The 25,809-nt window shown below is 35.3% G+C and overlaps 1 protein-coding gene across 1 annotated transcript; it reads right to left on the reverse strand.

Annotated features, from left to right (window-relative positions):
* Positions 1-835: 835 nt before the first annotated feature.
* LOC129219234 (endoplasmic reticulum resident protein 29-like) lies at positions 836-22,393 on the reverse strand. The gene is made up of 4 exons (XM_054853557.1): positions 22,258-22,393; positions 11,442-11,580; positions 8,725-8,886; positions 836-1,164 (listed from the first exon to the last, which is right to left on the reverse strand). The coding sequence occupies exons 1-4, from the start codon at positions 22,363-22,365 to the stop codon at positions 836-838; spliced, it is 738 nt and encodes a 245-aa protein (XP_054709532.1). The 5' UTR covers positions 22,366-22,393.
* Positions 22,394-25,809: the final 3,416 nt, after the last annotated feature.

Raw genomic sequence — 25,809 nt, forward strand, 5'->3', positions numbered from 1 at the left:
TTCTTAGATTTTCAAATTTCTTTTTCCATCAACAAAATTAAAAAATCTAATTTTTCCCTAAACCAATAGCGCATTTAAAAACTTTTCGGCAGTCATTTTATAGGAAGTAAAAATGCAGAATGATGAGGATGAGGAATGCATTTTCAGTTTTTGCTTGAAAACTGACGAAAAATTAACCCCTTATCTACAGGGCAACATGTTCCAAAGAAAAGCATTAAGAGTCTGAACTCTAGGGAAAACACTGAGATAAAAAAATGACTATAGCACTCCCTTCATTATCTCACCCCAAACCCTTATTTTCAAAATTTTCAAGTAAAGGAATGAAAAACTACAAGCAATTGTCTCTGGAACTGGATCTACTACAAAAATTGCCAAGGAAACACAGCAATTGAAACTTCTGTACAGAAACTTCGACACATCAATGGTTTGAAAAATAAATTACGAGATAAGTATGGAAAATACCCAGGAGTTTTTGTGAAAAATTAATTAGGATTTTTTTCTTTTTGGAGACATTAAGGGTTTTAAGATAAGGAGGTTCGAGATACCAAGTTCTGACAGTATATATCAAACCAAATTTGGCTTTTCACATTGCTAAACATTTGCTATTTTTAAGGAAAAAATGCTGGTACTAACAATGGCCTTTCAGTCATCTTCAAATAACTGCTTGTAGGACAAAGGAAAACTAATTTTGAATTTCATAACACAGAAAAAATTGCAGTGTTATTTCCTTTATGCCGAAGTATACTCCTTAAATATATCAGAAGCAATATATACAGAAGTTAAACTTTAACAAAATAATAAATTAATGAAATTTAAAAATCTAATTTCCTTCTCTTTAGAGTTCTTCCTTCAGTCTAAATGAATGCAAAATGTTTAAACGACCTTGCATTTCGTTCTTTTTTGTTGAAGTTATTTTACCTTCTTTAATGTTCTTTACACGTTCTCTTTCACTTGCGATGAAACCAATACCACGCTCAATAATTTTTTGCATCATTTTAACATAAACATCAGCAGATTTCTTTTCAGTTTCATCGGATAAATCTTCAGCTAGTCTTTTGGATTGTTCTAAAATATTTTTCCATTCAGTTTTATCATCTGATGCCATAAACTTTTCAGCTAATTCATCAAATTGAGGCAAGCATTTGTCTAAAACTAGGCGTACACCTATAATAAAAGAAGTTAGCATGAGTTTCTCAAAAACAAAGACAACTAATTTTGTTTATTGCAATACATTATTGGATAGTTAAATATAAGATTTTTTAAAATTTGACTAGCTATTTTTGGTAATCAGTTAGCAGACCGAAATACATAATCTGATTTCAATTATTTTTATACGTTGTAAATCATTTCACTTTTAGGTATGCTTTATAAAACTTAAACTTGTACTTCCATAAAACATAATTGAAAACTTAAAAGCACGAAATAGTGTGAACCAATGCATAAAAAATTACAATTGCAATAAGCTTTATTTCATAAAATTTGCAAAATAGAAACCATGGTTTTAAAAAATCCTGTTTCATTTTCTATAGATTACAATAATGCTGTCTACCAATTAGTTTTATGATTTTTTTTTCTTTTCTTTGTTAGTTGATACAGCTCTCTTGTAACCAGTCCATACTTGCCAACCTTTGAAGGAAAAAAAAAAGAGGAGATTCCACTAGAGGTATTATGGGTGATTCACCAGCGACATATTTCACAACAAAGTTATTAAATTATGCTTTTAAATAACATAAATACTAAATTTAAAGTGTAATGGGGATTTTTTGCAGATGTAAGCTAATTGGTAGCAGCAAAATGCACAGGAAAAACCAAATAATGAGTGAAATTGCTTAAAGCTTCGTACATTCCAGTCTTTACCAAAAAAAAAAAAAAAATATTTTATGAAAATAAGACAAAGTAAGTAGGTATGGGGTAGCACATGTTAAAATAATTTCAAACATTGAAAATAATAGAAATATTTTCAAGATGCAAAAAGACTGAAATCTGCAGCAATTTTCGGAACAGCACATATTTCGTTGAACATGAAATGTTCCTAATAGGTTCCAAAAATAAATGTTTGCTTAATGAGTTATTAATTGAAAAAATTATTTTCCCTTGAACGTTGGTGGAGGACTAGAAAAGGGCGCCACCTATTGAGAAGATAGTGAAACTTATTGATTGACTGAAAAAAACTGCAAAAATGGTAAAAAACGTGAAATCGGAGATGGAGGCAAAAAATGGGAGTCTACCGTCAAAAACAGTAGAGTTGGCAAGTATGCCAGTCTGATATACCTTCCCTAGTCTCATGAAATTTATATACAGTAGATTCCTTCTTACATGACACTCTGCGAGAACGAAATTGCAGATGATCTGCAAAAGATGATTTCCTTTAGAAATATAATGTTACAAATTCTGTAAATAGTAATTATTGTAGGAACGTAACCTGTAAATAGTTTCCCGTAATGAATATACAACCCCTTAACATATGGCTAAAGTATACAACCCCCTATTCTTTTTTTTTTTCTTATTTCATTCACTGATTTTATCAATGGAAGTGTAGTTGTAAAACGGTCTACGTATTTCTGGAAGCAGAAAGAATGTTGTGGAAAATTCTTCGATGTTTATAAAATGTTAGTTCAAGAACTGTGTCTTCATTTCAAGAAAGTGGAAGTCGCACCGAATCCGTTACAATTGGCGCCCAACGTGGGGCTTCTTCTGGACTTTCTTGGAGTAAGTGACTTTGGACATTTTTCTCATAAAGACTTTTTTTGAATTAGGACTTTATTTTTATGGTGATTACTCGCGCAATGGATGAACAATTAAAACAACTTCTTGACGCAATCACCTCTGTGAAGAGTGATATGGCGGCTAATCAAGAACAATTAAAAAATGATATGGCGGCTAATCAAGAACAATTAAAAAATGATATGGCGGCTAATCAAGAACAATTAAAAAATGATATGGCGGCTAATCAAGAACAATTAAAAAGTGATCTGACTGCAAGTATGTTGGCAAATCAAGACCAGTTAAAAAGCGATTTAACGGTGCTGAAAAAGGACTTAACGTCTAACCAAGAAGAAATTAAAAACGACCTTATTTCGGTAAAGACTGTGATGGAAAATAAATTTAATGACATAGAGCATCGAGTTGATGCTATTGAAGAAAAATTTAATACCGTTGAAAGCCGATTCAATGCTGTAGAAAATAAATTTGAAGATGAAGATAGAAGATTTCATCTATTAAAAGAAGAGATCTTTAAGGACGTGGAAAGGAGATTGGCGACCGCGGAAAGCAGCTCTGTACAGTTTGGCGCTCCCACATCGGTTGCTCGACCGTCCATTAAACTTGCCACATTTGATGGGAAAACTTCGTGGCAGGTTTACAAAACTCAATTCATGATAGTGGCGGAAGCGAACGGATGGGACTCTGCTACCAAGGCCTGTCATCTTGCAGCATCCCTGAGAGGTGACGCAGCGGACATTCTCCAGACCCTTCCGGACAGCCAGCGCCTGGATTTCGCTGCCCTCACATCTGCGTTGGAGCTTCGCTTCGGTGAGAAGTGCCAGAAAGATTTCAGCCGACTCCAGTTGAAGTCCCGTTTCCAGAAAACCGGGGAAACCCTGCAAGAGCTAGCGGCGGACGTCGAGAGATTGTCTCATCTTGCTTTTTGTGACTGTCCTGCGGATGTTCGAGACAACCTGGCACTCAACTACTACATCGACGGGGTTCGAGATCCGGAAATCCAGAAAGCTCTACGGATGGCGGATGTCAAAGACCTGAGTTCTGCTGTTGTGTATGCGATGAAGTTGGAGGCCGCCCAGCAAGCAACCCGCAAGGATCGCCATTCAATCCGCGGCGTGAAAACTGATGAGCCTGATCCGGTTTCGTCACGTTTTGCTGAACTGGAAAAGCAAATAAAAGAAATTGCAGGAATCCTCAAAAGGACTTCGGCTCCCAAGGACCATAATGGACAATCACTTAAGTGCTGGAAATGTGGTGGCGAGGGTCACTTACGAAGAAACTGTGAAGCTCGTCAAGAAACCAGAGGGAAGAGCACCTCTCCCTCGCAGGTCCAGGAAAACTAAGCCATGGCAATCTCGCGGGGCGGAGGTCGCCAAATTGGAATGAGCCCCATCTTAAAGTTTTCCAGATTTCATCGACGAGTGGCGGCAGTAATGGACTGTTTGTTTACGCATATGTAAACGGGTTTCCATGCGAACTGATTATTGACACTGGAGCCAATGTTACGATCATTAGAACAGATGTGGCTCGTCAATTTGGACTCAACATTCTGTGGACGCCGCCCTGCGTTACCCTCCAAACTGTGACAGGTGACAAGATCGAGATTGAAGGTAAAGTGAACTTAGAAATTGTGTTTGGAAATGCCATTTACCATCATACCGCATTCGTTGCTGCTATCATAGACCCCTTCATTCTCGGATTGGACTTTTTAAAGAAGTATGACTTCAACCTCGATTTCAAAACTAACGAGCTGCACTCGACGAGAGAAGACATAGCAGTCTTTCCCGCAGAAAGTGATGTAAAATCCGCTCATCAAATAATTGCCCAAACAGATTTATCAATTCCCTCAAGGTCAGAATCATTAATACCCGGCTCCATTGAAGAAAGCAATAGTTTTAGATTTGGACTCATTGAATACCCTAACCTAAGCAATAACCTAAAAGGAGTGCTGGTAGCATCTACACTTGTGGACCTTTCTAAGGATGTAATTCCTGTAAGAGTCGCCAACGTGAGTGAAAGGCCAAGGAATATCCGGAAAGGTGAAGTGTTAGCAACTTGTACTCCAGTAAACTGCATCATTAGAAGAATCAATTCCCCCGAGACTGTGTCTTCTGAGTCCTTGACATCGAAGTTAATTGGGAGTGCGCCATTATCGAAAGATCAAAGAACTGCTGCGGAACAATTGGTGGAGGACTTCAAGCATCTGTTTTCATCTACATCGGAGGATGTGGGCAGGACGAATTTAACGCAGCATAGGATCTACACTGGAGAACACCTCCCTATTAAACAGCATCCAAGACGACTACCGTTCGCCAAGAAGGAAGAGGTTGAGACCCTCCTGAAGGAGATGAAGGAGAACGATGTAATCGAACCTTCATCCAGTCCTTGGGCGTCTCCCATCGTCTTGGTCCGAAAGAAAGATGGCTCCACCAGATTTTGTGTCGATTACCGACGGCTGAATGAAATCACCAAGAAAGACAGTTACCCTCTTCCACGGATAGACGACACCTTGGACACTCTTTCCGGACACAAGTGGTTTTCGACCCTGGACTTGAAGAGCGGCTACTGGCAGGTTGAGATACACCCTGATGACCGAGAGAAGACAGCGTTTACAACTGGACAAGGCTTATGGCAGTTTAAAGTGATGCCCTTCGGCCTCTGCAATGCACCAGCTACGTTCGAGCGTCTTATGGAGACAGTGTTAAGAGGACTTTCCTACGAATCCTGTCTGGTCTACTTAGACGATATCATCATCGTGGGACGCAGTTTCGAAGAACATCTGGCAAATCTTAGGAAGGTGCTGCAGAGGCTTAAGGAAGCTAATCTGAAGTTAAGCCCGTCCAAATGTAATTTGTTCCGCCGGGAAGTGAACTACCTTGGTCACATCATCTCTTCTGAGGGTGTACAAACCGATCCAGAGAAGGTATCTGCGGTCAGGAGTTGGAGTCGTCCCGAAAACATCCATCAGTTGCGAAGTTTCCTGGGGCTCTGCACGTACTACAGGAAGTTTGTGAAGGGTTTTTCCAACATTGCACGACCTTTGCATAAGCTGACGGAGAGCAAGCAAAAGTTTGAATGGTCCAAAGAATGCGAAGATGCATTTCTACGACTGAAGGAGGCTTTAACATCAACGCCTATCCTCGCCTATCCTCAGCCTGAAAAATCCTTCATCCTGGACACTGATGCGAGCAACGAGGGCATCGGAGCTGTTTTATCCCAAGAAATTGACGGAAATGAACATGTCATCGCTTATTGGAGCAAATGCTTATCAAAGTCGGAGCGAAATTACTGCGTCACCAGAAAGGAGTTACTGGCCATAGTGAAAGCTGTAGAACACTTCCATCATTACCTCTACGGCCGAAAATTTCTGCTTCGGACAGATCATGCCTCATTAACTTGGCTTTTGAACTTCAAAAATCCGGAAGGTCAGATAGCCAGATGGATACAGCGGCTCCAGGAATATGACATGGAGATCAAGCATCGAAAAGGGTTATCTCACGGTAATGCTGACGCTTTATCAAGGAGACCCTGTCCTGAGAACTGCCACTATTGTTCCCGAATCGAGAAACAGTATGGAACGACTAGCCCTACCGCCTATCAGGTGACAGTGACTCCAATATCATCAGAACCTGATCCATGGAGTGACGACCAAGTTCGAAAAGATCAACTTGAAGACCCCGACATAAAACCAATTTTGGAGTTCATGGAAAGTGACAGTCGACGCCTAGCTGGCAGGACGTTTCCATCTTCAGTCCTGCAACAAAAAGATACTGGGCTTTATGGAACTCACTCCATTTACGGAACGGCGTGCTACACCGGAAATGGGAATCTGACGACGGCAAAACATCTAGGTGGCAGTTACTACTTCCCCGATCAAGGATTTCAGATGTTCTGAAAGAAATACATAGTAGTGCGACTGGAGGACATTTTGGTGTCTTGAAAACCCTCAATAAAGTTCGGGAGCGCTTCTTCTGGAGCAAGGCGAAGGATGACGTGGAGAAGTGGTGCCATTCTTGTGACGCCTGTGCTGCTCGTAAAGGACCGAAGAAGAGAAGCAGAGGGAAGCTACATCTGTACAACGTTGGAGCTCCTTTCGAACGAATTGGGATCGACATCCTGGGTCCTCTTCCAAGAACTGCCTATGGGAACAAATACATTCTTGTTTCCATCGACTACTTCACCAAATGGCCGGAAGCATATCCCATTCCAGATCAAGAGGCTACCACCGTAGCAGAGACTCTAGTCCAACATTGGATCTCGAGATACGGAACACCTTTGCAGATTCATTCCGATCAAGGGAGGAATTTCATCTCTGCTGTGTTTAAGGGCCTATGTCAAATCTTCGGAATTGAGAAAACTAGGACAACACCACTACACCCACAATCGGACGGCATGGTGGAGAGATTTAACCGCACAATCCTAAATAATCTCTCGCTTATGGTATCCAGAAATCAACAGGATTGGGACAAGAAGCTACCTTTGTTCCTGCTGGCCTACCGCAGTGCTGTCCACGAGACTACCGGATATGCCCCATCTCAGATGCTCTTCGGACGAGAGCTTCGGCTACCTTGTGATCTCGTCTTCGGTCGTCCTCCGGATGCGCCTGCATCGCCTGAGGAGTACATCCAGGATCTCCAGGCCCGGTTGGAAGACGTTCATAACTTCGCACGAGAGCGAATCAACATCGCGGCGGAGAAGATGAAGACCCGATACGACACAAGGTCTACTGGACATGAATTCAACGAAGGCGACAAGGTTTGGTTATGGAATCCCATCCGACGGAAAGGTCTTTCACCCAAATTGCAGTCGCATTGGGATGGACCCTACAAAGTCGACGACGTCGTAGTGAGGATCCAAAAATCACCTAATGCAAAACCTAGGGTTGTACATTATGATCGGTTAGCCCCATACTATGGCCATAGTTCATGAGTATTACGTAAACAACCATGGTTGATAACATAAAAGTTGTAGATAATTTTTGCTTTTAATGTTTAGTAATATTTCTTGTTATTATTGTGTTTTCTGTATCTGTTAGTTATTAATTAATGTGTATATTTGTAAACTTGTGATAGAAGTTTGGCACCCTTTCTGGGGATTGTACTGCCCGGGACGTGCAGTCCTTAGGAAGGGGGCAATGTTACAAATCCTGTAAATAGTAATTATTGTAGTAACGTAACCTGTAAATAGTTTCCCGTAATGAATATACAACCCCTTAACATATGGCTAAAGTATACAACCCCTATTCTTTTTTTTTCTTATTTCATTCACTGATTTTATCAATGGAAGTGTAGTTGTAAAACGGTCTACGTATTTCTGGAAGCAGAAAGAATGTTGTGGAAAATTCTTCGATGTTTATAAAAGCCGTTAGCGATGGATAAACAGTCAGTTTCGATTGAGAATTCGTTAGTGTATTGGTTCTGTTTATAGCGAGGCATTTCGCTGTGTTGTTTTCGTATTTGGAAGTAAATACGTGTGTAAACGTTGAGTTTACGGTGTTGTGTGATAATTGCTGATGAATAATTTAGCAGTTGTTAACGGTTTCTCCTGTACATAGTGTAAATAAATTTCCTGTGTTTTTATCAAGAACTGTGTCTTCATTTCAAGAAAGTGGAAGTCGCACCGAATCCGTTACAATAACTATTGCTTTACCCGTTCGGGACGAACGACGCGTCTTTGCGTCAGCGCTAGGTGGTTCTTCAGAGACAAAAAACGCATCCGTGCGTTACGATAAGTAGTTCACCACCAGAGGTGGTGTACACACGCAGCTAGTAATATTTTTGAAAATGAAACAAATAACTAGGATTATATAACCTGCAAGACAGAATGTTAACATATAAAAACAAATACGCAACCACATCATTAATGTAAAACATTTTTAAAGAAATGATTATTTAGGTCCTAAATGAATAATTAATATTCAGTAGGTACATTAATGGTAAAGCATTTCGTTTTTTTTCTTGATTTAAATCAAAAAATTTTGAGAGAAACAGATTTAACACTTACTTGAATGTTTTTTAATGAAATTTTTAATTTCATCTGCCTTGAAATTCCCAGTAAAGGTAAAAGGCTCAGATTTTTCTTCAATAAATAGCTTTAGGACAGGAAAATCATCTTTATGCACGTTGTATTTATCAGCAAGATCAGAATTTTCTTTTTCACCATAATCTAGTTCAAAGAAAATAATAAATAAATAAATAAAAATATATTAATCTGAAATGGTTGTAATAAAACATTTAAAGTTGATGATCTTCAATGTGTGACTCTTAAAAACCCTAAGTTTTACTGTTATATTTTTCCCATTATTGAAGGGAAGTCTTTTAGGATTAAAAGAAGAAAAAATGGTGAACTTAAAGCACAAAAAGACTCTAGCGGGTTTTCCCAATAAAATCTGTTGGTACAGTTGCTTCATAGCAAATTTGACAGAATATCTCAGATAGTACTTAGTCTAATTTGACAAGATGTCCGCTTTCGGAGGGACAGTCCAAATTTTTAACAATTTGTCCTACAGCATTGGGGGTTGTCTCATGGGCAGAACACATTTTCCATTTAAATGTCTAAATTTGTTCAAGATAGCATGGAAAAACTCTGAAATTGAAAGAAAACTACAAACCAAGATTTATTACTACATAGCCCAGTCAAAATATAAATAGCTGTAAAGATCAATAATATATATATATTTTTTTTGAATTTAAAGACAACTAAAGATACAAAAGAACTACTGGATTAAAGATATAAAAAAGAAGACAAAGATGATTCATCCCAAAATCGCAAAGACTGCAGAAAGGACATGAAATTGGTATTTAAATAAGAAGTTTTCCTCCTCCAACTCAGTCACTTCAAAATTCCAGGCTGATGAGTGCTAATAAGCATGAAACTGCAGTCCTCACATGGAATGACTGAGCTGGTAGTTTTCATGTATTTCTGCCTCAGCCCTGGCCATAGGGCGATAACTTACTGAAAATACCAGCCTTGCCTTCAATCTTGGAGTTGAACCGAACAATTGCTTCGCTCACTCGTCTGGTCAGTGCTAATTCTATATTAGCTACCAGTTTGTTTGGTACTCTTGACTTCTTAAGAGGTTTTCCACCTCCAGCTCAGTCACTTCCTATTCCAGGCTGATCAGTTAATAAGCACGAAACTGCAATCCTCGGATGGAATGACTGAGCTGGTGGTTTTCATGTATTTCTTTCTCCCTTCTTATTTTACTAATACGAAAATTAAAACTGTTTTTAGTAACCCTTTTCTGACTATTGAAGGAGAATTCTATACCCCTCCGGAATTTCTGACCTAGCAAAACCAAAGAGTTGTCTCACTTGAGTTATTTTGCACTTCTTATTGGTCTGTTATCATGATGGACAGTGTCAATCACAGAGTATTTCAAAGGAACAGCAATTAATCTTGCAGAACGGGAGCAATCAGACTTTGACGTGGGCTTTCCCCCCCAAAAAAAAGTGCTAACGAGTTTACAGGACATAGGGAACAACTTAGGAGAATGGGGAAAGAGGGAGGAATCATTTTTTCTGGTAAATGACTTTTCTTCCTTCTTGAATTAAAGACACTCTCAAAAGACACTGAAGTTTTTTCTCATTGTTGAAAATAAATTCTCATTTCCTTTAAATTTACATGCATTATAGTTAAAAGTACAATGTTTGTATTTCTGAAAAAAAAAAAAATCTATTTTATTTCATTTATAGAGTAGTTAATTACTACTGCGCGACTTCATCCCGCTTAAAATATGACTGAGACAAAAATGTTGCACAGAAATGCTCAATCAATAACACTGATTATAAAAAAAAAAAAAAAAAAAAAGAAAATAGGCCCACAAACAAAAATGTGATAATAGAAGTATTTTTCACGCTGATTTCAAATCTGCAAACAGAATTTTTATATCACCCTTTTTTTTTTGTGACACACATGCCCCACATTACAGTTATATACATATTTATTTATAAAGCTTTTACCTGTATCATAAATTCCCTTGATTAAAAGGTGGCTGTGGACAAAACAATTTTCCGCAAAGCACATGCTTCGTTGAGCATGCAATGCGGAAAGCTCCCAAATAATTTTGACTTAGTGAGTTATTAAAAGGAAAAATTCTTATTCCTTGACATTAGTAAGACTAGAAAAGGGCGTCATCTATTAGAAGAAAGTGACACTTTTTGATGATTGACTAAAAAAACTGCAAAAAACGGGAGAAAATCTTAAAAAACGGGAGTCTCCCGTTAAAAACAGTAGAGTTGGCAAGAATGAAATAGTGACTATAAAGTAAAGAAAACATTTGCTTTTTGTAAGATTTTAAAGGCTACAGGTGATAAACAGCCCTTCTCCAAATAAAAAATGTATTTTCTTAGTTTAAAATTTTAATAATTTGATTATAGAAAATAAACATTGTCAAAAAATGTCTCAAAGATGTTACTTAACCAAAAGATGTTTCGAATGCAAAATTTGAAAGTTGCGGAACTATTTCAAAAAATCACCTGTTTTACCTCATCAGACTCTGCTGTATAGTGTATGCTTAAAATTGAAGAAAAATTATCTCAAAAGAGTTTATTTTCTTAAGTATTTCAAAGATAAAATTTAACTTTTCACATTTGGATAAACATTTAGAAAAAAAAAAGAAAAAAAAAATGATGTAAAATCAGGAAGTTTCTAAATAATTTAGAATGGTCAGAAAGGAAAATATCTCGGAAAGAAACTAAATCAAGGCAAGTTTGAGTTACCTTGAACACCAACTTCTGCTATTAACAGATCAGGAGAAAATCTAGCCGATTCGGCAACTTTTCCGTATTCATCTTCTTTTTCACCATAAGGATAAGTAATATCAAACTTGACTAACGATGCTTTAAACTTGGAAATCATCTGAAAATCAAAAGAAAATACAGTAAAACCTATTGACAATAATACTGTTGGGACCTAAACAAATATATTGTTATAGACAGGTTATTGTTATAGACAGTTTGATTATTCATGCTACATTTTGCTGGGACTAGAGATATAAAGTTTCCCGAAATTTTGAAGTGGTGGAAAAAAAACCTTTTTTTACTGTTTTTTTTCTGGAAAAATTGGAAAAAATGGAAAATTTGATTTTTTAAAGAATACAAATAGGGTTTCTTAATAGCTCTGTTTTTCTTGAAACATATAAAGGGTTAAACATTCAAAATTATATGCAATCCACATATCTTCCGCTTCTGCTTGATCCAAATACACATAAAGGTAAGTTTAATTAGAAAAAAAAAGCTTTTTGTTTTAAAACTGAGAGCTTTCTTGTTCAAACACCAGAAATAAGTCAAATTGTCGTTCAACCAATAATATTGGGAAAGGGGTGTCTAATCATAACTACATTTTCTATTTTAGATTGCCTTAGAAACTTGAAGTAATAATAGTAATTATTGACTTTCAAACATGATTGATGTTGTTTAAAAGAGAAACAAGATTTCCATTCTTTGCATTGTAACTTTACTGTCTGAAAATGAAAGCTATTGAGTTTTGATTTTTTTTCCACTCCAATCAAAGTCCAAATCAAAACTTAATTGGTTTTTCTTTTATCTTTCCAACAGAAACCACAAACCAAAACTTAAACTGGAGTTTCAGTTAACTATACGGCCGTACTAAGCACAGTAGTAAAAGTAGTCACACCTACACTTTTGAACAAAATTGAGTTATTGTAACCAAGTTGTTCTGTTTCGTATTTTACTTAATAAATAAAATGTTTTTTGGGTCATTTGAGGCAGTGAGAAGCAAAGGGATGTAAGTGGACATTTTCAAGTTTTGAGTAAAAGGCGTTTAAAGATAACCTCCTAGGTAGGCTTTCATTGAATTTTTTTTCTAAATCATGCTGTATAGCAGCACCTACCAAAGCTACTAGTACTATGTCTTGCCCCAAGACAGAGGAGAGGTTCACCTACCATTTGTACTGGTTATTTCAAAATTTTTAATTTTGCCACTTACATCCCTTTGCTTCTCACTGCCTCATTTGATCATGAACTATTTAAAAACAAATCTTAAATAAAACAAAATGACATCTGAATCCAGGGTTGTTCCCATTATACTCCATATATACCATATACTCTCAAACATTATTTAGACAAATAGCGTATACAGGGCCCGATAAAGACATCAAGGGGCCTAAGGCCACAGAATTTTTTGGGGCCCGCTGTTTTCGAGCATTACAATTTTAGCCATTGGATAAAACAATTTTAGCCACCGACTAAAACATTTTTTTGCCATTTGGGGGCCCCTAAATAGCAGGAGCCCTCGGCCACGGCCTAGTTGGCCTATTCAGTAATCAGGCCCTGAGCGTATACCCTTACCCTCAAGCTTCAAAAATTTTCATTTATAATTCAGATTCTATCATTGCATTTTAAATTTTCCTAAAGCAACAAAATGATTTAGCTACTGGTTATAATTTTTACCAATGGACCCTTATAGCATTATTGCACATGAAGAATAGTTATTAATCGTTACAGTTGTAGTTTTTGAAACATATGAAAAATAGGAAACTTTAATTTTACCGCTCTTTTTTGTCTCCCTGGAAAACCCAGAACTCTGTCAGGGTTCATACCCTTAAGGGAGAAAAAAATTCAAGCACTTTTCAAGTACTTTTCAAGGCAAAAAAAAATTTTTTTCAAGGCAAAATCATAAATTTGTACTAAAAATATTGTATGAAGATTTCATTCAATGCAAACATAAATAAGAGATAATAATATAAAAAAGTAAAGCAAAACAAAATTGCCTTTTCTACAACAACAGACTCTGATAAAAAAAAAAAAAGATCCACTATGTTGAAAGTTTTTCTGCAAATGTCTGAAAAACTTGGTCATAAAGAGGAGCAGGTCCTACGAGGTTTAATTTTGAAATATTCACATTCAAAGAAGTATATTTTATAGAATATGAAAGTTAATATTTATAAAAAAAAATTAAAATAAATTAAAAAAAGAACCTTTTCTGAGTGATTTTAATTTTTATCAGAAGAAACCACAATGCCTAAATTCAATGGAATGGCTAGAGGAGGTTTTGATTGATAGTGGTTCATACACATATACAGGGGCGCCGACTTGGAAAAATTATTGGGGAGGCCGGATGTCACCGGGATCTAGGGAGTATGTTAAAGCACAGAGCCCCCCCCCCCCCGAAAAAAATTCAAATTTTAGTGCCTTGAAAATGCCAATTTGCATATTTTCTGGTGTGTATAATTTATACAAACAATATGTGACATGGCGTTTTCAAAGTAAAACAATCTAAAAATTGGTACACAAATTTTCTGCTTCAATTAAATCATGTCACTTGCCTTAAGTGAGGGACAATTTTACAGTTCCATTTTGTAGGGAGCAGCAGTGCCATAGCTAGGCTACAGCACTGTACAAGGTAGTGCACTTGACTTGCATGGAAAGGCACTCCCAGTGGCACCGATTTATAACAACTATTGGGGGGAGGGTGCCATAACGGGGGCCTTGCCAGGGGAAATTTTCTAAATTTGAGATAAATAAATAGCAAGTTTTAAAGTTTTTTAAGCATTTTAGAGTCATATGATCAACATTAGAACCCCAAAAATTCGACTCTCGGTAAATCGACACTCTGAGAAACTCGACAAGCGGACACATTTTTTGGCTTTGAAAAAAAAAAGCACGCATGGTATTTTCGTTAAAAGCTAGTTTAATTTACAGTAATAATTATGCTTTTAATCTATTACAAAGCAGTGAATATATAGCTCTGAAAAGATTGAAATGATATTTAAATAAATCTAAACTATCATTAAAAGAATAAAGCATAAAAGATTGCTGTCGCACTTTGATTACTATAAGTGTAATAACTAATTTAAGCTTGCTTTGAATAAGGCTCAGAGTTCATTAAATAAAAGTGTCTCAAAATTAATGCTTTAATAGATTTAAAAAGTTAATACGGATTACTTTATTAACTCTAATAATAGAAGAAAACCATTTAATATACAAATCAAACCCTGATATATTTTTTCCAGATCAGCAACAATTAGATGAGAGCGCCGCCGGCGACAGATTTCACTCGAAGGTTCACGCACTTGGACAAATTCTATGAGTGCTCTCAGCACCATAACACTATCATTATTCACACCACTCGTTTTCAATTAACCTGCTTACTACCGCAAAAGTTACTTGTTTTAGCTCATTACTGAATGTATTTTACTATGTAACTATCTTCAAACAAAGAAAGTAAAAAATACCAACATAATTTTGTGATTTTAGAAACCATAATATGACAAATAATGTTCTTAAATTATTGAGGAGGCTCTGCCCCCAAAACAAACTATTGAGGGGGCTTGGGCCCCTCAAGCCCCATGGAGTCGGCGCCAGTGCACATATAAGGGCGGTTAGGATCAAAAACACAACCCAGAAGGTAATTTCCGGTTGCACTAAGTTTAATAGTATTAGACTTTTGATAATTATTTATGGGTATCAAAGTATAAATCAATCAATCGATTTCATACAAAATCACCTGTAAGTTTCACCGAGCTAATCGGGATCGGGGGATAATTTTGAAAATTAAGACCCCTATTACTTAAATATACATGTGTACAGCAATTACTTTTGATACATATAAAATTCATTTCTTATGTTAAAATAATTTATGAAGTAAAAATATTGCACAGATAAGTGCCTGTTGATAACCAGCAACAAGCAAAGGGCCTTACTAGGTTGGTCCTAGTCAATTTATTTGACCCCAATGAATATCAATGACCTTCCTTAAGCTATCTACTCCTTTGCTGATTACAGCCTCTTCTGGTAAGCTGTTCCAAATTTCCCACAATCCAACAAAAGTAGTAATTTTGAATATTTGAGGTAAAGGGGGAAAATTGAAAGTAGGGAGGTGAAAGCATAACGAACTCTACTGGATTTCCAGTGAATAACCAAAACACAATCACCCGTGTTATATACCTTAATTATTTTAGCAGACATAAAAGAATGATGTACTTATAAATTCAACTTTACAAAATTGTATAACTCAACTTTATCATTAAACTACAAACTTTAAGTCAAAATGTTAAGTGCTCAATCGCTTAAATTTATTTTATTTTTTTTTTTAAATCTGTAATAACCAAGAATTAGCTAATGATAAAATTAAAATCAAAATTGCAAAATTAAGCAAGTATATATGTAATTAAACAAAACAAAAATAATTAACTTTTTAGTTATTAAAAATAATATAAACAAGCTAATCTTATGTAGCATGCGTCAAAATAATTTCTAATTGCCAGAAAATATAAAAATATTTACAAGTTGCAAAAGGGTTGAAACCTCAAACAAGAGAAGCAAATTGTCACAAATCAAGTTCAATGCTGGCAGGTTTCCCATAAAATAAATTCATTAATCTTTTACTAAAATTAAACATAATCTAAGGTAGCATGTATGAAAATAACATCTGATTAGCCAAAATATTTAAATATTTGGAAGATGCAAAAAAATTCAAATTTCAAACACGAGAAGCAATTTTCCGCGAAGTCTGAGTAAGTTCAACGTTGGCATGTTTTTAACAGACTTCAAAAAGGAGGCGGTTATCAGTTCATACCGTATGTATGTTTTTTTTTTGTTTGTCCACTCATAGCGTCTCACCTAGTGAACCGATTTTGATGATTCTTTTTTTAATGGATAGGGGATGGCTCAACTTAGGTCCCATTACTTTGTTTGACCATATTTGTTTTTTAGAAAAAAAGTTATGGGCAAAAAACAGTAATTTTTATGCAATTTCCCTATTAAATGATATTGTAGCGAAGTTCGCACTTTTCATCCGCGGATAACGGTGGCTCAGTGGTAGAATTATCGCCTCCCACACGAGCGACCCGGGTTCAAATCCCGACTAGGACAAAGTGAATTTTACTAAAATTTCGTTTCTACTGTTTCCCGTATTTTCTCGAATGTTCTATTAATTTCTGTATCTTTCCAAGTCTGGAAAGTTCCAGCACTTTCTCAAGTTGTATATAAGGAGATGTAACGTTCATTCGTGGTTCTGAATAAAGATCTCGAGTTGAGACTAACGAGTATTCGCTTCATTTGGCTTTCACATTGTCTTCGCTATCTTCATCTACGCGACAATATGAAACTCATTGTTATAAAAGTTTGGTGCCATATAACAGTAACATTAATAGTAATTGTAATGATAATTTTGAATAAAGGCTTTTCTAAAGCAATACAGTGATATAGAGCCGAACTTCTTACTAGGTAACTTCTTACTTTTACTGAAATATCTGCATTTACACTAAAAAGAATGAAATAAAAAAATTTTGAAAAAAAAATAGAACCGACTTCAAAATTGCTCTAAAAAGTGAAAAATAATTTTATTCTTTAAACACCATCGATAATACTTTTAAACATAATTTTTGAAGTTGGCGCAAAAACAAAAAGTAAAATCCATTGTAACCATGCTTCGTTCATATTTTTATCAAAAAATCATCCAAAGTTAGGAACGAAACATTTATATCGTTACTCAAATATGCTGTCATCAATGCGTAATGCATGTGGTAGTGAAGAAACTGGACCTGGTTAAATTTATACTTGTAGTTGAGTTATGGCTGTGAATGATTTTATCGATCGTTTTTGCGCCAACTTCAAAAATTATGTTTAAAAGTATTATCGATGGTGTTTAAAGAATAAAATTATTTTTCACTTTTTAGAGCAATTTTGAAGTCGGTTCTATTTTTTTTTTCAAAATTTTTTTATCCATAAAACAAATTTATTAATATTTTACTAAAATTAAACATAAAATATGCTAATCTGAGGTAGTATATGCGAAAATAACAATCGATTAGCCAAAATATTTAAATATTTGCAGGATGTAAAAAGATTGAAATTTCAAAAAACAGAGAAATTTTTCGCGAAATTCGGGAAAGTTCAATGTTGTTATGGTTTACAAAATAATTCCTTTTTTAGACATGGAAATTAAACAAAAATAAACTAATCTGAGGTACTATACGTCAAAATAGCTTCCGATTGTAAAAAACTTCAAAATATTTACAAGATGGAAAAGGATTGAATTCCCAAACAAGGAAGCGATTTTTCGCGATGTTGCAAATCGAACGCATGTTCAGAAAATAGCATTAGTAAAATACTCTATTAAAGGTTTTAAGCACAATCCGATGATTTTTGAAAGAATTTAAGCACCAAGAAACTTTTTCAAGGTTTTAAAACTTTTTCAAGGTTTTCAAGCACTTGAAAATGAACTTTTTTTTTCAAGCACTTTTCAAGGTTTTTCAAGGGCGTACGAACCCTGTCTGTCACCCTTCAGGGGCACCAGTAATTAGGTTGCTGAAGGCACCCCTGGCTACTACTACTTTCAGCTACATAAACCCTAAACACTCAGATTTATTGAAAAATTATGTTGATAAGAAACATAGTTCACAAAAGCACACCCCAAAAAAAAAAACCTGTAATACCCCCCCCCCCAATAATAGTAATAACGTGTGATGCAAATGTAGATCTGTATATGAATAATTAAATATACCAAAAAGAAAGAACGGAAGATAGGGGGAAGATTTGTTTGTCTCACATTCACCAGCTCAACCCGTGGGAAGTGGGACCAAGGGCGCCCATATAGGGGGGCAAGGGCTCGAGCCCCCCCCCTTTGAAATTAGAACTTCCTTGCTTTTGGTACTTTTTTTTTGCAAAAATGCAAAAACATTTATTCTCCAGCCATTAATGAATAAGTTATTAAAAATGAATTATTTTATTGACTCTAATCTGTCCTGAAATCGGTTTCCATGCCGAAAATAAACTCCTAACCCATGGGGTAAATATTTGAGCCCCCCCCCTACAATTTTGCATATGGACGCTCTTGAGTGGGATGTTTCCGCACCCCTCTAGGGGGCGCAATATTTGCAACTTAAGTTTTCGCTCTTAATTTAGGGAGAAATTTGGTACAAAAAAAGGATGTTTGGAAAATATATTTGGTTCATTCACCGGTTCTCAGTGCCTCCTGGGTTGTGCAATTTTTTAAAATAAATAGTCATTTTTCACTATTTTTGGCAGCAATTAAAAAACAACTGTCACTTCCGTCACATAAAAAGGTTGGAGATCAGAAATTGAAAGCTCTCGCATAAAAAGTTTTTTAAAATGCGATTATTTCTGTGTAATATAAGCATCAGCCAAAAAAAGTCTTGTAATCACAATATGATATTTAGTACCTAAATTGAAATATATCGTAAATTTTGTGGTTGACCTGCGGTGCAGCCTTTCAGGGGTTGCCAAACTTTGTCAAAAATAATAATAATAATAATAATAATAAAAAGTGCCATGTTTGAGGCCCTCTGGTTCCCTGCACTCAGGCTCAATCATGGTTTTTGTAGGTACTTTGTGAAAGAATATATATAAATTATTACAAACCCTCATTAATTGCACGGCTAACCCTTGCGCTGCCAAAAAAATGGCAGTTTTTGTTTCAAAAAATGCTAAAAAGTACAGTTTTCATAACCAATTATCTCTGTGCACTGAGGGTCAGTATAGAACTGGATGCCTGCGTTTCAAACTAGAGTATGTGTATTTTCACAAACAAGTGACAGAACTATGGGCAAAATTTTTTTCAAGAACACAATACGTATTTCAAAACAGTAAAATGAACTATTCAGTTTTCAATTCAGTCAACATATCCAGGGACCGATTTACACACCTGGGTGCCCCGGCACTGACAAATATGTTGCCCCCCCCCTCCCCCACAAAAAATATGATGGTAAGTGTTGGATATTATTTTGATAGAAAGAAAAATTTGAAATACCGATATCGTTAAGTTAATAATTAAGATGTTTTGCAAAGAAATCATTTAATATAAATCTAAAATAAATTTATGGTTTTCATGTTGAAAATTTTTTTTGCAGTTGCAGATGAAAAAACTATGATACAAATGGTAAAGGTAAATCATAATGTGCTTTCTGCGCATCAATGATTCATTATATATTTTCTCCTTTGTTTTCTTGTAGTGAATTCATCTATTATGTCCTCATAATCAAGTTTTATGTCAAACTCCCTTCTATTGATAACAGAGCTAATAAAGATAATTTACTATCAGAAATGAGAGTACGCAAAGGACAATTAATTCTCATCAATAGCGAAAATGATCGTTCTCTGCAACAATTGGCTAATATGCTTTCATTTCATAAAAAAAATTGTCAAATGAAAATTTTTTTTTTGTTTCCTTTAGTTAGAGGTCCCGAACACTGTCCCCCCAAAAAAAATTTGATGACAGAAATTTGGTGCCCCCTTTCCTTTGGTGCCTGGGCCCCGAATGCCCTGCCGTAAACCAGTCCCTGAAAATATCCATGTTTAAACTTTCCTCCAGGGACTTCCAGATACTATTTAAAAAACTAGTATGATCAAAAACTTACCATAAAAAGTGAAAGAAAAACATCAATATGATAAAAAATGTACTTTTTAAGGGCCTGTATCTCAGTGCACTGAGGGTTAGTATGGAATTGGATGCCTACATTTCAAACTAGAGTGTATGTCTTTTCACAAACAAGTGACATAACTACGGGCAATGGTTCTGCAGGCTCATAAAATGCACTTTTAAATAACTTGCGTTTTTACCGCAATAATAACCATTTTTTCCTTCACTTTGCTTCCAGTTATTATAGTATAAAGTATGCGAGTAAGCATAATCAGTCTATTTGCAAGTCTATGACTCTTTTGTGGTAAGTTTTTGATCAAAGTAGTTTTTTCAATAGTTAGGGCCCAATACAGGCTGATTTTGCTACCGTTTTTCAGTACCTTCACAAAAATCTTGTTTTGAAATAGGTACTTTCACAAAAAATTGAGTAATAAAATCAGGTAGCTTCACAAAAACATCGAAAATTTCAAAAAAATTCGCATTTTAAAATATAAAATTTGTTTCTCTGTTTAAAACAAAATTTACTTATAAAATAAAATTCTAAGCAGGTTTATATGAACAATCGCTTAAATAGCAACCTTTTTGTGGTATTTTAACTCATTTTTAGCTGTTTCTCGCCAAAGTGTATATATGCAATATTATCGCAATCTTTTAACATGTTTTGGGGAACCGTTTTTCTCATAATTTCCAATATTGTACACAGTACATAGCCCATTGAGCTGAAATTACGATGGTATTTTTGGTACTTAGGTTTTTAGCTCCACCCCCCTCCCCAAAAAACGAAACCTGTTAAAAATAATACTAGATGACATTTCCACTTTTCAAACTAAAACTTCACTTGTTCTACTTTTCTTTTACAAAAATTAGGATGCCTCTAAAAGTTCACAAAAACACTGTGCATAAAAAATAAACTTTCACAAAAATAGAATGATGCAATACTTTCACAAAAATAGGTAGCGAGAAAAATATCCTGGATTGCCCCCTGATAGTACATGGAAGTCTTTGGAGGAAAGTTTAAACCCGGATATGTTGACTGAATTGAAAACTAAACAGTTCATTTTACTGTTTTGAACTACGTACTGTGTTCTTGAAAGTAATTTGCCCATTATTCTGTCACTTGATTGTGAAAATACACATACTCTAGTTTGCAATGCAGGCAGTAAGTTCTATCCTGACCCTCAGTTCAGAGATACAAGCCCCTAAAAAGTACACTTTTTATCATATTTTGATGACAAAACTGCTATTTTTTCGCAGCCGTGAGCACTAACCATGCATTAATGAGCATATTTAATCATTTATATATATGACTACACAAATTGCTCGCAAAAACTATGGTTGAACCTCAGTGCATGGAACCAGGATGCCTCAAACATGACACATTCAGGGGTGATTGTGAGTTCATCAAAAAATACCTGAAAGTTTCAAAGCGAGAACGGGGGGGGGGGGGGAATCTTTGGCCCCTATTACTTAAGTGCACCTTTGTCATAGCATTAAATAGTTCAATAGTCAGAGTCAAAATAGTGTGTGTACATTTGATTAAAATTTTAATGGGTTACAAAGTTACTTTTGAGCTGGTGTTATACAAAATTATCTTGACATTTGCCCATCTTAAGGGATAGGTGTCCATCTTAAGGCTCTTGCAGGTATATTTGATGAGTATTATATAATTTTTAAAAAATTGCGGAGGTAGGGAGATAAAAGCATAACAAAAAAAACATAATTCCGGTATTTTCGGACATAAAAATACCGGAAATACGTCCGAAAATACCGGAAATTCGGTAAAATACCGGAACACAATCACCCCTGCACATTTTCACGTTCTTCGGCACAGTTTAGCGACCCTGCCAGGGTCCACTCAAGGTATCAGTCATAAAATTTACGATCTATTTCATTTGAGGCACTAAATATCATGTTGTTATCCCAAAGATTACTTTTGCTGATGCTCAATGCGCACAGACAATTGAATATTCAAAAATGTCGATTTGAGAAAAACTTTAGGTTGGGACCCACTTTCGGAATTTTTGTGGGTCACGATAAAAGTTTTTTTGGAAGAAAAGAAACAATATATGTGTGTTCTAAAATCATTCAAAGAAATCACTGTAAAATGTTTACCGAAATCAAAAATGGCATGTATCCGACCTGTCTGCCCTTTATTACAAATGCACGAAAGAGCGTCAAACCTAAAATAAATACCTTATCGAATGTCCAGGAATCTAATGAAACGGCTCCTTTCAAGCCTCTTCCCATCCCCATAAAACTCGAAAAAAACAAAGAGATGACTAGAAGATAAAAATAATACATTTTCCATGCAAACTAGAACCAAATTGCACGTTCGGTTTAGGGACCGAAAGCCTCAGGGTGAAATAGTGCAATAGTGCAATATCATCGAACTCTGTTAATTTTCTTATCATTCATGCTGCCATCTAGTGGATAGATGTATGAGTATCCGTCAATAATAATTATAAAAATAAGGTTGCATAGTAGAGTGGGCCGAAAAAACTCATTTTTTTATTTGGAAGTTGTAATAGCGCGGAAAAGTTGCGAATTATAAAGAGAAACAAAGGAAAAAAATAATAAAAGTTAATTTGAATTTTGAGATCTTCAATTCAAATTATGTTTTTCGCAATCACGAGTGTGTGTATGTAGGCGTGTGTGTTTGTGTGTGGGGGTTGTGTATTTGTGTGTACGAGTTATGTGTATGTGTGTGGGGGGTATGTGTGTGTAGGCATATCTGTTTGTGTCTGTGTGCATGCATGAATGTGTGGGTAGTTGTGTATGTGTGTGTGTATATTTTGTGTGTGGGTGTCTGTATGTGTATGTGTGTGTGTATATTTTGTGTGTGGGTGTCTGTATGTATGCGTGTGTGTAAGTGTTTGTATGTGTGTATGTGTTGTAAGTGTTTGTATGTGTAGGTGTATGTGTGTGTGTGCGTGCGTGTGTGTGTAATTGTGTATGTATGCGCGTGTGTGTAGGATATGGATGCAACCTCTAGACGGCTTTTGCTAGAGGTGCAGCATCGTGAGGAGCCCGTCCGACGGTGATGGAGCGGAGGGTGGCGGTGAGAGAAATCAAAGGAACGTCAAAAACAGTCAAGTGAGAACAATAAGCAATCGCGATTGCTCAAAAAGAATTATGGAAATCGATTGACATTTTCCGTTCGCGCATGAGGCCTGAAATTTGAAAAAATATGGAAAAAACATTTTTGAGATTATAATTTTTTTTTTTTAATTAGATGTTTTCTTAATGTAATCGTTTGCAACGTCTTTAAACAGAGCCTCAAAACATTGTGTTTAAATTTGGTTTCGATCAGCTAATATCTTTTGGTCGCGCATGGGCCCAAAAAATTTCCAAAATAATGAAAAAGTTACATTTTTATGGGTTTTCGGTATCTGATGAATAATCAGAATTTAAATATATTAATCGACGTATTTTTTCAGTCAAACTGAAAATGAGATAGGAAAAAAATTGTCAGTTTTAGACAATGTTTTCCGGTAGCGCAAAGCCTTAGAAACTCTCCTGCGCAGACGTCAGACAGCAATCCAGACAACGTCACGACTCTCCACGCCATCCCCGACATCCTAGAATCACGTTAGTTGTCTCCCTATATTGTTTTTTTAGTCTGCATCTGTCAGTAGTGATTTCAGTAAACTATTATTTTGTTCGATCTAGCTGTTTTACTTCTGCAACTCTTGCAGTTTTTTGTCATGATATTGACTGTGTAATGAGCAGTTTGTCTCTTCCATTTCAATGATTTGCCATTCTAACACATGTTCCAGCTCTTGGATGGCAAGACAACGGGGTCCAGTACCTCTAAATAGAGTCTACCTCTAAAGGGTCAATTGGGGAAAAGTTAGTTGATTGCCAGAATCTTAACGAGATTGTCTTCTGACTTCTCGTCTTTCTATGTCAGCGGCAGTGATAATAGTCCGCGTGCGTGTCAGTATCCAGTATCTTGTGCTCGTGCCTCAACGAGAAAAATTTCCTGAGACAAGTTAGAACTGAAGAGCAAAAAAAAAAAAGTATTTTGATGTTAATTTAGTAATACATCCTCAGCAAAGCGCCGCCTTAATTTAAAAAAAAAAAGCCTTTTCGATGTTAATGTAGTGTTACAGAATTAGCCACCCCTAGCAATTCCCCCCCCCTGGGCGAGTTCCCCCTTTGCCCCCCTACGCTACGCCACTGAACAAGTGTAACCAGCAATAATACTCTTATTATTTTTCCTTTGTAAGATTGCGCTATCTAATGTAATGTATGTAAATGAAGAAGTCTATTTTTCATTTTTTTCCACCATAAATTATAACTTTAACCTATGTAATTTTGTAAATATTTATATTTTTGCTAATTATATAGAATAAATAAAAACGATAAAAAAAAAAAAGCTGTGCAACCTTATTCTTAAAATTATTATTGATTGATACTCATACATCTGTCCACTAGATGGCAGCATGAGTGATAAGAAAATGAACAGAAATGTGATAATATTGCACTATTTCACCTGACGCTTTTGAAGACTTTCGGTTCCTAACCGAACGTGAAATACGTATGAATACTAATAAAGCGGAATCATGATTTCGAAGCCCGAGGGTGAAATTTTCTTATTATTCATGCTGCCATCTAGTGGATAAATGTATGAGTATCGATCAATAATAAGTATTAATAATGAAGATTCTGTTTCTTCTTCTTCTTCTTTTTTTTTAGTATTCATTCATTCTTTATAATCAACAAAAATGTAAAGCTTTCAATAAAAAAAAAGATTTTTTTTTATTACGGTGACTTTTTCATTTGCATACATGATTATTTACATTAGATAACGCAATCTTATAAAGGAATGAGAAGAAGAATGTATTATTTTTGGTTACACCTGGTATAAATGGGTGAATAAATAAATTTTCAAATTCAGTAATGTATAAACTTGATAAATTCAAATTGCCTACAATTGTTAGTAATAATAAAATTATTCAGCATTATTAAACGGGAGCATTATTAAATGTTTCTTCATTTGAGCTATTCTGAATGAGTACAATGCGTATTCACATGAAATAGACTTAGGATATGTAAGAGCTACGATTCATGAAAACAGTAATTTAAAATTGGACGAAAAAAAGAACAAACATCGAACGTTCTCTTGGGAATTGGTATTTGTTACATTTGGAGGATGTGAAATTAGTCCTTTGAACAAAATTGTTAATGTAACCTCAACTAATGAAAGTATTCAGTCAACTTCGCTAAAAAATATTTTAGACATGATTGAAAAGAAGCATTAATAGAATTATTTTCTTTCCTATTCATTTACTTTTTACAATTAGCATTCATATGAATTAATGCCAGGTGAAAAAAATCTAACAACAATAGAGTAAAAGTTATTAAACTAGTTTTTTGATGATCATATCTTTAAAAAATGAAAAGGGTGCTGAAAAATGTCAGTTAATTAAAAGTGAACAACGAAAATTTTTGATTGAAAAAAAATAATTTTTTTATTACAACAAATTAACTGATGGACATATTAGTTAAAAATATTAATTTCAGTTTTACATTTAATACAGACGAAAGCACTCAAACATTTTAGTCAGCAAGACGCTCATATATATGTGAAACACATTTTCTATGTTAAAATTCTATATGAAAATAAGTTTTATTGTAACAATGATAAAGGTTAGAAATGACTACTTAACATCAGAGTTTGTAATTTTTAATTCTTTTTAAGCAAAAAATTCGGATTTTTTTTATTCAGATTTTTTTTTTTAA

This window comes from Uloborus diversus, chromosome 3 (assembly GCF_026930045.1).
Source record: "Uloborus diversus isolate 005 chromosome 3, Udiv.v.3.1, whole genome shotgun sequence".
In the NCBI taxonomy this organism is placed as follows: domain Eukaryota; kingdom Metazoa; phylum Arthropoda; class Arachnida; order Araneae; family Uloboridae; genus Uloborus; species Uloborus diversus.